This window comes from Echinops telfairi, unplaced genomic scaffold (assembly GCF_000313985.2).
Source record: "Echinops telfairi isolate 266 unplaced genomic scaffold, ASM31398v2 ScPeMD7_7412;HRSCAF=8450, whole genome shotgun sequence".
NCBI classification, from domain to species: Eukaryota; Metazoa; Chordata; class Mammalia; order Afrosoricida; family Tenrecidae; genus Echinops; species Echinops telfairi.
In genome coordinates this window covers 1,596,992-1,609,342 of record NW_022111312.1, presented here as the reverse complement: position 1 = coordinate 1,609,342, position 12,351 = coordinate 1,596,992, and the positions used below count along the sequence as shown (strand labels likewise).

At 53.7% G+C, this 12,351-nt stretch overlaps 1 protein-coding gene and 1 non-coding gene across 2 annotated transcripts in view; both read right to left on the bottom strand.

Moving 5' to 3' along the window:
- The window catches only part of ACACB (acetyl-CoA carboxylase beta), a 125,725-nt gene that overhangs the window by 74,806 nt on the left and 38,568 nt on the right, over positions 1 to 12,351 (bottom strand). The window contains exons 3-4 of the mRNA XM_045296685.1: positions 3,498 to 3,630; positions 1,433 to 1,571 (exon numbers count right to left, since the gene is read on the bottom strand). Coding sequence (XP_045152620.1) covers positions 1,433 to 1,571; positions 3,498 to 3,630 — 272 coding nt within the window. The remainder of the gene's footprint in view (positions 1 to 1,432; positions 1,572 to 3,497; positions 3,631 to 12,351) is intronic.
- On the bottom strand, positions 10,455 to 10,645 carry LOC115871939. Its single transcript, XR_004047562.1, has one exon. It is a non-coding gene; the product is annotated as a U2 spliceosomal RNA (small nuclear RNA).

The window sequence follows — 12,351 nt, the reverse complement described above, 5'->3', positions numbered from 1 at the left end:
TGAGTTACAGACAGGGCCATGGGCAGCTCAGGCAACAGGGGCTGGAAGTGGCCCACCCTGGCAGCAAGCATGGCCGGCACCGGGGAAAGATAGAGCAGGACCTCAGCTCTGCTTTGCTTTGGTTTTAGGATGCCAGGGACAGAACAAAACATTCCACATGTCTGTCATTTTTCTTTGCCCAAGTCGGTGATACTTTAACGGCAGTTCCCATTTTTTCCTCCACAACAGCCTTTTAAAAACGCGCTTTAAGCAATAACTTCCCTGTTTCCCTAGTCCTCTAACAATCCTTGGGTCTGTAGGCATTTGTCTGTTCTAGAGATTTCAGCCAAGTGCAAATGGACAACATCTGCCCGCAGGCGTCTGACTCAGCAGACAGTGGTCAAGGCTCATCCACGGCGTGGATCCGAACCTCATTTCTCTCGATGGTGGAGCGGGTTTCCACTGCGTGCGGACCACAGGAGGTTTGCCTCGTCAACTGCTGGAGGACATTGGGGTTGTTTCCGTCCTAGGCCACTGCCAACCTGGGTGTACAAGTCTCTGAGTCCTGCTGTCAGATCCCTGGGGCATACAGCGAGGAATGTGCTTGCTGGGTCAGACAGCAACTCTAGGCTTAACTTCTTAAACAGCTGCCATGCGATTGGCCCCAAGCTGTGTTTTATAAAGGAGCCCTGGTGGGTGTACTGGTGACATGTTGGGCTGCTACCCACAAGGTCAGCAGTTCAAAACCACCAACCACTCCTCGGGAGAAAGATGATGCTTTCTACTCCTGTAAAGAGTTACAGTTTCACAAACCCACAGGGGCAGTTCTACCCTGTCCTAGAGGGTTGCTGTGAGTGGGAATAAACTCAAAGGCAGTGAATTGGGAATTTTTTTTTGAAGGGGGACAGTGTCTTTAAAGATCACTGTGCCTACTGTGTAGAGAGACCTATGAAGGGACAGAGTATTCGGGCGGGGAAGTCAACTGCCTAACAGTTATTTAAGGAATGGGCCATTTTCCTGGAAATGTGCGTGCGGCCAGACAAATGAACAGATAATGAAGGGCTAACTGAAGGTACAGGACGTACAAAGCCCTTTGAATGAGGGCGTTTCTCCAAGATGGGATCTTTGTGAGGCACACGGGTCACTCGATCAGCAAAACTCACTCATGGTCACCGAGTGGGGTCCCAACTCACGGCGATCCTATAGGACAGAGCAGGCCTGCCCCTGGGGGGTTCCGAGCCTGTCCCTCATCATGAGAGCAGGAAGCCTTATCTCTCTCTCTGAGTGGCTGGTGGGGTTCTCGTAGTCTGACGGGTAACCACTACACCACCAGGGATCAGCAAAGAAAAAAATCACTAGGGTGCCTGGTGCATCTCCGGACGGAGAGGGGTGCGGAGCTGTGGAAAGGGGCAGGTGGGCAGGCAGGGTGGAGCAAAGATCACAGCCCAGGTACCTGCGTTGGCCTTGAGGTCCTCCGGCGTCACCATGACCACAAAGCGGATGGCCCGCTCATTGCGGAACATCTCGTAGGCCCACCTGCGGATGGAGCGCATGCACTTGACGGCGGCGATGCCATTGTTGGCGATGAGGACCTGCGGGAGGGGGACAAAGGAAGTGCGTGGGCTACGCTTGCACCTGGGTCTCAAGCTTCACGCTGTGGAGTGGCTGCAAGCGGCAGGGCCTCCCACAGGCCTGCCGGAACTGCCTCCTCTCTGTTACCTCCACGGTGGCACCGCCAGCATACCAGCACAGAGCGGGCACTCAGGCTACGTGAGGGTTGAGCCAACGAATGCCCGGGTTTAGAGCCGGGGCGTAGGAATTGCTACTTTTACCAGCAAGAGTGGGAATCACCAGCAGTCTTGACCACTTGGAGGGGCACTGCCTACAGCTGGGGGTGAGGGTGGGGCCTCTGGTGTCCCGTGGCCTTGTTCACGTGGCGGCTCCGCCACTGACCGACTGGTGGCCTCCCCGCTCTGAGCCTCGGTATCCTCCTCTGGGAAACAATGCCCATAGTTAAGGCTGTCAGGGTGGTGAAATAAGGCAGGCGGGTGGAAACTGGCTGCCGTAGCACCTGGCCCTGCAGTTCCTCATGGATGGAAGTGGGCCAGTGAGAAGTGCCAGCCTACACGTCTTTGGATTTAATCCAAACATGTTTCAACACATCTCTGCTCTCCGTGGATGGCTGCAGGCAGGTTCTCTCAGTCTTAGTCTCAGTAGGGTGCCTTCCAAAAAAAAAAAAAAAAGCAACCAAAATTGGCTACCGAGGGGATTTGCTGGGCCAGTGGAATTCAAAGCAGAGAGGTCAGCTCAGAAGGTGATGGCAGCTGTTTCACGGGACCCACTCCCTCAGGGCCATCGTGTGTCCTTTTCTCCAAGGACACAGGGTGTTCACAGGCCGAAGGCGTTTCAAGGAAATCCAAGACGGCATTAGTGAGGAAAAGGTCAGGAAAGCTTCCCTAAGGAGCTTGCTTTCGCCCACCCCGGCCTGGATCATTTTGTTGGGAAACTTGACTCCAGCCCTGTTCTTGCCCCGTCAGGCTTCTTTATGGTCCCTAATCTCAAAGGCTATTTAAAATGTGCACAATCTGAGTGCCTCGCGTGGGCCCAAACCGCCCTCCTGATGGGGCCAAAGGCAGAGCGTGCAGACGTCTTCAGGGAAGGGCAGGAGAGATGGGAACGCTTCAGGGTGCATGGACCCCGCGGGAGGTTATGCTGATTCACAATAGCTTCACATGTTTATATTCTTGTGTTTGGGTTTTGTAGCAACACTTTTGGGGGGCTCACCTTCCTAGTGTTAAGATCAAGGTCACCAGTCAAGGGGAACTGACTGACCTGGGATTCAACCCCAGCTCCATCGCGTACTAGCTGCATGGCCTCAGCCAACGCAGGCCAATCCTCTGTCTCCCTAACGTCCCTGTGATGACTAGAGATGACTGTGGCAGGATGTGCCCAGGTGGAAGGGGCCGAGCCTTTGTCCATGGCAGCTCTTAGCAACCTGCTCCCCTGGCTCACCCGCCACCATCATGACAGCCCATGGGTCTCTGCTCCTCTGGAAAGAAGCTGCAAACCTCAAGAGCGTGAGGCTGACTGTTACGCTACCCGCCCCCACTAATAACCTGAGGGTATGAAACGCGAACATGGTCCACAGCCAACCTAAAGGTCAGAGGTTCAAGCCTACCCCAGATGTGCCTTGGAAGAAATGCCTGGCAGTCCATCTGCAAGGCAGTTGGTCACTCCAGATTCCCCCTTCCCCACCGCCAGAACAGAGTTCTACCTGGGCACACAGGGGTCACCCTGGGTAGGGGACGACCTGCTGGCAATAGGTTGGGGGCCCCATTTCCCAGTAGCACCTTAGGGCCTTGGCCTGGGCTCGGAGCTCTGAGTCTCCTCTGAGAGATGACAGTGGGTGAAAAGCTCCCTCCTGCAGGTCACACAGCCAGCACTGTGCTTGTGAGAGGGCTCTCTGGTCCCCACCACCCGGCCCCAGCCTCCACCCCACAAGCCAGGGCATGCTGTACCTTCTCAATGACGCGATTCCCCCCAAAGCGAGTGACAAACTCTGCCGGAGAGGCCACGGTGAAGTCTCGGTGCAGGTCCAACTTCTTGTGCTCACGGCCCCTCTTCACCAGGTGGAGTCCCGACATGCTGGGCCTGTGGAGGGAAAGCCAGATGAGCTCAGGGATGGTGGGGGGGGGGGGGCTGTGGGCCCCAGCCCAGGGGCCACACAGAAGCCCACCTGCTTCCGCTTCACACTCCTCGGCTAGAAGACTTGATACACTCCTTAAGGCAGGGAGGACAGCAGCCTCATGTACCCTGAAGACCTGAGACCTGGCTGGTCATTCTGATCAGGGCCGCCGTCCACCCTCTCCTCACTTACTGACATGGCAAGGCTCCAGAGACCCGGCCGTCAGGTGCAAACAGGTGTGATGAGAAAATGGAGGATGACCACGTTGTATCCCCACATCCGACATCATGGTATGGCTGCCCGATCACATCATCCCATGCCTCTCCGACAGACCACCGAGAATCATGCCCCAGCCAGGCTGACACAGGATCTCAACCATCAAAGCCGAGTTGCAACCTACCTGCTAGATGGAGACATCCCAAATGACATCCCAGGGATGAACCCGGAGGACACAGTGCTGAGTGAAATGACTCCGGCACCAAAGGTCAACTCGTGTAGGAGAGTCAAGAAAAGGTTTTCCCAAGAGAAGAAACATTCTTCGGTGATTACAGGGGTGGGAGGGGAAGTCCTGGGCCAGACAAGTGTTCACGTGGTGGAGGGGAAGGCAAAATGCAGGAAGAGGAAGGCTCAGCGGAAATTATGGAAGCAGGGGAAGGCGTATTGTGAGGTGTGCCAGTTTGAAAGGCAGCAGAGGCAAATACTGTTATATACACAATCCAGTAACAGGTACTAGTGATGATAGACAAGTAATGCCTAGATAGATACACAAGCTGAACAGGGAGCATGGATGGATGGATGGATGGATGGATGGATGGATGGATGGATGGATGGATGGATACATACATACATACATACATACATAGGTAGATACATAAGTAGATACATAGATAGATACATAGATAGGCAGGCACATATCCCTATATGCACACACAGTGACACACACATACATACATACACACATACACTTAACAGAGGCTATTTGTCTAAGTGTATTCCCCTTGACTGCAAACACATCATGGAGGTGGTGGAGCACAGAGAAGGCAAAGCTACAAGAACTCCTTAGGCCTGACCACACACCTTGAGAGAAGTTGCTGTCGGGCCCAGGGGCGCAGGACCCTGGTCTCAGGTGACACCCAGGTCTGCTGGCATGAACAGTTTGCAAACACAATGTTCCACATTGCACTTGGGCGAGTCACCATGGGGGAGTCTTAGAAGCTCGTGAGCAGCCGTCTAAGGTGCAGCTAACAATTGGTCTCCAGAGGTTAGAACCACAACCGAAGACATGGAAACAATTAGTCCCGTGGCCTAACGGACCAGCAAACCTCAGTTTCCACAGTCACTGAGACCAGAAGAAAACCAGATCATGCCGGCTCCCACTACCACCCTCCATGAAAAGGATCACGTGGAAAGGCCTGGACAGAGTGGGAGAAGGATGTGGGACTAAACTCATAACCGTGTGAGACCTGTCTCATATTGATGGGACCCCTCTGCCTGCTCCCCGAAGGCTATCCTCTTGAGTTACCCTCCAGGTCTGGATCTGCACTCAGCTCACCACTCCCCCGGCCTGCCCCTGTTAAAACAATCAACCATTTAAGATCACAGGACCAAGGAGCGACGGGGTCCCCAAGAGATGTGTCTGCGGTGGTCTTGGTCACGGTCAGTAACACTGGAGGAAGCAGGACGAGCGTGGCCGGTCCACGGCGGGGATTAGAATGAAGGAGTTGACACAGAGCGTGTGTGAATTGCTGCATGTCAACCTTCACCTAAATCACAATAAAAATGTGTTTGGTTTGGTTTTCAAATCACAGACTTGGAAATCCCACAGGGCAGTTCCAGCCTGTCCTATAGAGTCGCTGGGTCACAATTAACTCAGGGGAGACCAGCAAGGGGTAGGACTCTGAGCTGTGAGAGTGGTTTCCACTCTCGGCCGCTAACCCCAAGGGTGGGGGTTCCCATCCCTCAGAAGCCCCTCTCAGGAAAGGCCTAGTGGTCTGCTTCCACCTCTGACCCACATGGGGGGGCGTGTGCCATGAGTGGGCGTTGACTCAGCAGTCCTGAACGGGACAAGCTTGCCATTCTGACAGTCCTCCGGCGGAGAGCCCATCAATGGCCGCTCATTCTTGAGAGACGCTCGGATGATGCTCCCTTGCCCCACCACCCCATGCCAGCCGCTTCCTTGCCCACCGGCTCCTCAAGGGGCCTTCAAAAAGTCCGTGAAAGAATTGAGTTAAAAGATCTTGCAATTCCCCTACCGACTTTTCGAAGCGCCCCCAGGCTGTCATGTAATAAAGGAGCCCTGGTCGTGCAGAGGGTAAAGCGCTCAGCCGTTAACCAAAAGCTTGGTGATTCACACGGGCCACCTGTCCCTAGGGAGAATGATGTGGCCGGCTGGGCTTCGGTCAAGACTGGCACCCTCGGAGACCCCGTGGGGCAGTTCTGCTCTGTCCTATAGGGCCCCTGGAGGTTCAGAATCAAATAACCGCAACAGGGTCCTTACGGGTCATTTAGTAAATGCACCATTCAACGGGTCATTAGCCTGTGACCAATATTCCCAGATGCATTTTGAAATACACCAAATTCTTTCTTTCATTTCCCCCACTGAAGGAATGATTTTTCTCTTTCCCTTGGTGTCCCTTCACCTGTTGCAGAGTCAGCCCACTCCTAATAACCCCCCAGGATGCCAAAAAGTAAGGAGACCTGGTGACAGAGTGGGTTACATCTTGGATTGCTCACCACAAGGTCCGCCGTTCGAAACCACCAGCTGCACTGTGGGAGAAAGATGAGGCTTTCTCTCCTGTAAAGAATTACAGTCTCAGAAACCCACGGGGGCAGGTTCTCCCATCCTACAGGGTGGCTATGTGTCAGAAACGGCCCAGTGGCAGTGAGTGGGCTATCTGGAGAACGGCATCAGGATTGCCATTGGAGATTTGGCAACAGTCTACAAGATGCGGCCGACACTACTTTGCTTGCTGCAGGCACAGAGGACTTGAAGCATGTACTGATCAAAGACAGAAGAAGAATTGATGCCGTTGAACTACACTGGTGGCAAAGAATACTAAAGATGCATGGAATGCCAGAAACAAGTCAACAAATCTGTCCTGGAAGTTCAGCTGGACGGTTCCTTGGAACTGAGGATGGGGAGACTTTGCTCGCTTCCTTTGGGAGAGTCTCTGGAGAAGGCCACCAGGCAGGGTACAGTGGAGGGGCAGTGGAAAAGAGGAAGGCCCTCAACCAGACGGATGGACACAGTGGCCGCCACCAGGGGCTCACCCAGAACAGCGATGGTGAAGATGGGGCAGGACCGGGCAGTGCTTCCCTCTGGTACGGAGAGCGACCAGGAGTCCGAACTGACTCGGCACCAGACAACCACCTTTCTCGCAGACGACTGCCACATCTGTCTGTCACCCCTGCTGGAGGGCATCCATTCCCGAACTTACTTGGCTCGCTGCCGCTTTTCATCCCCAGGGAGGAGAACCAGGAACAGATCAGCTATCAACATTCCCATCCAGGCAGCTGGACTCACTCCGGCGCAGAATCACCCCACCCCTCGCCCCACAATCTTCCACGGTGACATCACTCACATCAGGCTACTGAGGGCTCCCTGAACATGGGACTTTTCCTCTTCCCCTCCCCAACGTATTTCACAGCAATCAATCAGTCTCCTCTCCAGCCTGAAGCTCTCTCCCGCCCCCCGGACTCTGGCAATGGTCACACTCCGGGGCCACTGGTCAGCAGCGAGGACCTCATCTTCTGATTCCTGCTGGCACCTCAGCTCGCCAGCCGAGGCTGTCGGGACAGGCCCCCAAACCCTCTTGCACCCTGCGGGCAACTGTGGTGTTCCTGGTATCAGCTAATGCAAAGGGGGGTGGGGGGGCAGTGCCCAAGCCTACTGCTGGGCAGTAATACTGACCAGTCTCTTCACCTTGCCAGGAGTCTCTCCATCATTGGCTAAGAAAACTGAAGTGCCAAGAGTTGAGGGCACTGGGTCTGGGTCTCAGGCCTGCTAAGCGGTAGGGTCAGATGGTCCAACTCCATCTGAGTGGGAAGTCGAAGCTAAGAAGTGAATGCCCCGCACCCCTACAAAAGCACGTCCGTGGGGTTACATATATGGCGACCACAGATCTTGGGCTTTGCCAGGGTGAATTCCACCCTCTTCCGAACGTTGTTTTTGAGACTCCAGTGGTTCCCCAAATGTTTTCTTTGGGAGCAACCTATACGGTTGAGTGTGATCCAAGGTCTCAATGTTCAACTGTTCACGTCACTAGCTTTATAGATCCCGGGACTGGGGACTATCCTCTGCGGATCGAGTGGCCTGACTTGGGTGCCCTCTAGGAACTGAGTGGTTTTGCCAAAAGAGTTCGATTAAGGCCCCAATGGTAGAAGGATCCCCACCTCCATGCCCCACAAGAGGTATAGGCTGTGAGAATGGCGGTGATGCAAACCCCCTTCTCGGCACCTGATGGAAACATTGCTCCCGCCCGGCTGTGAGCCTTCCAAGGAGGGTGCCCTTGACGGCTCTGTTTAGGCTCTGGTGTGGAAAGGACAGAACAACGGGAAGAGCCAGCCTCCCTTCTGTCTGCCTGGTTGCATGTCTATCTGGACCTCCCCAGCTGTGGTGCTCAACGACCTGGGAGGCCCTTGTGACTCCATGTGTCCTTATTGCCCCAATGCTCCCGGTCACAGCCTCTTTGAAATCACTTGGCCAGCCTCCTTTATCTTCTGAGGGGTCCAATGTGAGGAGGGGGCCTCTTATTCATCAACTGTCGATCCCAATGGCCCTGCTGGCCTCGTAGTGATACACAGGCTACTGCCCCAAGAATAAATGAAAACAAAAAACAAAAAAACAACTCACTGCCATCGAGTTGATGGCAACAAATGGTGACCCTTTAGAGTAGGGTAGAACTGCCCCTTGTGGGTTTCTGAGACCGTAACTCTTGGTGGCAGTAGAAAGCCTCGTCTTTCTCTCGTGGAGTGACTGGTGGTTTTGAACTGCTGACCATGTGGTTAGCGGCCCAGTGCATAATTACGACGGCTCCTCACAGGCTACCACAAATTGACAACCAGGTGGTGGGTGGGCAGGTTTCAGCGGAGCTTCCAGGCGGAAGATTAGGATGAAGGGCCTAGCAATCGACTTCCGAACGTGTGAAATCCCAACAGAGCACCGTGGGAGACTGTCAGAACTGGACTCGTAGCTACCCCTATAGGACAGGGTGGGACTGCCCCTGTGGGTCCCTGGCGCTGCCCGTCTTTAGAGGAACAGAAAGCAGCACAGCCGGTGTCTCAACTGGTGACTCTGTGGTTAGAAGCCCCACACGTAACCACAGTGCCGCCACGTTCCCCGGAGTTTGTTCTGGTGAAGGGAAAGTCAGGCGACGCACACCACGGCGAAATCAGCATGACGTGACTAAGGGCAAGGAAGACACTGAGGGGCGGCACGCAAGGAGGAGGGACCACTGTGGTGGATCTAACAGAGACCAGAAGAATTGCCTGGTGCCTGGCAGCCACACCCTACTGATGACTCCAGAGAAGGCAGTGGCCAAATTCAAAGCCGCAGACACATTTTTTTTTAAAAAAAAAGCCAGAAGAGGCTTTTTCAGCCTGAGAAAAACCTTCAGATTTAAAACGGATGATATTCCCACGGGGCTGCTAAGCGCAAAGTCAGCAGTTCGAGACCACCAGCCACTCCCAAGGAGAGAGTTGAGGCTTTCTACTCCCGTGAAGAATGATGGTCTTAGAAACCCACAGGCGCCGTTCCAGCTTGTCCCACAGGGAGTCAGACATGACCCGACGGCGGTGAGCCAAATAAGAGAGAGGTCTATAAACCAAGCGTGAAGGGTGTGCCCCTCGGGACAATCGACGACTCAAAATCACCAGGGCGACGTGGAGCCAGGCAAACGGACACGGGGATCCAGGGAGGAAACAGGGATGGTGGTGATACATGGCGAGGACTGCATCATGTCACACAGCAACCTGCCATGAACTACCGATCGGGATAACTGTCCTGCTATGTCACCTTCCATCTAAAGCACAGTACGTTTGCTTTGTTTTGTTTTGTTTTAAATCAAGGATGTGATACCACAAGGTCAGCAATTAAGACAAAGGTGAATCTCAGGCAGGGAAACCAGAATCCTGGATCGGGAACAACAGGAGCACGTAGACATGCTGTAAAAACCACAACTGATGTCCCTGGACAACCGGGGTAGATATGGTCACCTGGGAACCTAATTGGTTAGGCAAACTTTCAGCAGAAACACAGTAGAAAGTATGATGCAAAACATTAAGATGAAGGGGCTCTGATCTCCCCATGGTTCTGGGGCTGGCGCAGAATCAGGTGACGTTTCAATCACACCGGGTCACCGGGACTCAGTGCCAACTTGACAGAAGCTAATGGCAACGTGCTTTTAAAGCAGAACGACTCCATTCAAACAGGTGATTGTTTTAAAGCAATAAAACCTGGAGGTGCAGAGAGTGAGCGGGTCGCTGGATGGCAGCTTGAGTGTGAATCCAGTTCCACTCTTACCAGCCCAGGACCCCCATCTCCTCAGGCCACAACCACTCAGGGCCCCAGGGTGATGGATGATGGTCCCAGGATGGCTTAAGATACCACCCACCAACAGCCAGCTCTCCCCCTGGAGGACGATTTCATAAGCAAAAAAAACCACACACAAAACTCAAACTCATTGGCATCAGGTTAGTTCCAATTCATAAGGACCCTGTAGAACAGGCTAGAACTGCCCTTGTCGGTTTCTGAGACTGTCCGTCTTTTTAAAATTTTTTTTAAAATTCCCCCAGGGGGTGCACCGTTCCTGGAAGTACTGCAATACCAGGTCGATGCGTGGAGTGGACAGAGCAAGCTCCTATTCCATCTCCCTGCTCCAAAAATCCATTTAATATATTGTCCTCGGATAGAGGACGTATCAGATATTAAACTGATAAGAACAGATACTACACTTGATCTTAGCCAAAAGGCCGAGAAGCGATAAGAGACTGTCCGTCTTTCCGGAGCAGACAGCCTCCTCTTTCTCCCGAGGAGTGGCTGGTGGGTTGGGACTACTGACCTTGACATTAGCAACCCAATGTGTAACCCACTACGCCACCTGAGCTCTTTGTATGCAGTCATAGTGCCCAGATATTTTGTGTCCCTTCCTGCCCATATGAACAGACCTGATACAGGAGAAAACAAGGACTGTTTAAGGGCCAGGTACGTGGATCCTAATAACAGAGAATGGAGGCAGACGTAGGTACCAGCGTTCTTCAGTGTGCTGTGGACATGACAGCAAAATAATGAGAAGCAGACGAAAAATCCATCTCTCACCTGTTAGCCATTCATTCTAAATAGACCCATGTAAAGGAAGCATTCGAGACCCAGCAAAAAGAATGTTGCAGGCCAGAGATTCACAGCCTTTAAAAAGCATCTCTCCCATATAGGGCCCGAAAGAAATAGCTCAGGGCTCTGCGGCTTCGATGAACTTTGTCCACCTCCGCCAGTGAGACACAAGCGCTGCCGCAGACCGTGCAGAAACAGACACGTGTTGCTGTTAAAGATGGGCCCTGAAATGTAACTAAGCTGTAACTGCAACGTGTCACCATTTGGCTTGGCGTTGTATTGTCGAGTCCATTTGGGAAAAAAATAAATAAATAAAGCCATTCACTCTCAGTTCACAGGCCACACAAGACCAGGCGGGGAGCCATTGGTAGATGGCCAAATTCAATGGCAGGTGAACACGCGTCATGTTGCGTGCAAACGTAAGCTACAACACAAATATTCTGTATGGTTCCGGTTTATAAAGAAAAACAGGTGTGTGCAGAAAAAAAAAAGGCAGCAAGGAGAGACAATTACTCACAGAGATAAAAGTGATGGGTGATTTCTGTTCCTTTTTACTTATGGATAATGTTCTAAGTGTCGGGGGAGGCGGGGCACTAAGCAGGGCCATGTTAGCCATGTTTATCCTAATCTGCTGGGGGAATAAAGTGACCTTCAGTGTGTTTGTTGTCACCTGTTGAGATCCACGTGCATTCCCTCTGAGCTTGACAGCCACTAGGCGTTATACGGACAAGCCTTCCACAAGTATCGCCGTGCTCAAAGGGCAGCCCCCCACCAACATGCCGGTCGGTCCAAGCACACGTGGTCTCCCGGGTGCCCCCTCCAGCCCACTGCTCATTGCGCTTCTGCTAGGAGCACCGAAGAGTTTGCTAGGCGGACTCCCCCACTCCAGCCGCCAAGCTGGAGCTGGCATTCCCTGGGGACGGGAGGGGGAACTGGACAAGGGGGCAGTGTTGTCCCGAGGCCACATGGCCAGTCTTCCACCCTTGGCGGGGGGGTGGGGGTGGGCACTGAGCCTGATAAAGGTAACCCGAAGGTCAGGTTTACTTACTTTATCTTGCGCTCAGGGAAGCAGACCTTGCACTTAGCAGGGCTCATGCTGACAGCCCCGCCAGCCAATCCCACCGGGTTTGGGGTGCAGAGCAATCCCGCCGGGCTGGGGTGCAGAGCACGCACCCCCTAAAGCTCTGATGTAGACGCAGGTCCTGAGACTCGGTAAGGCAGTCAGGTGGAGACAGGGAAGTGGAGACGCGATCCTGCAGCGACTGGGGCCCTGTTCTGCGGCAGCCAGCAGGCCCCCAAACCCGCGCGGCGCTTCCTCCATCCCGAACTGCGCGCTGCGTGGAAAGGACTGGGGCCGGCG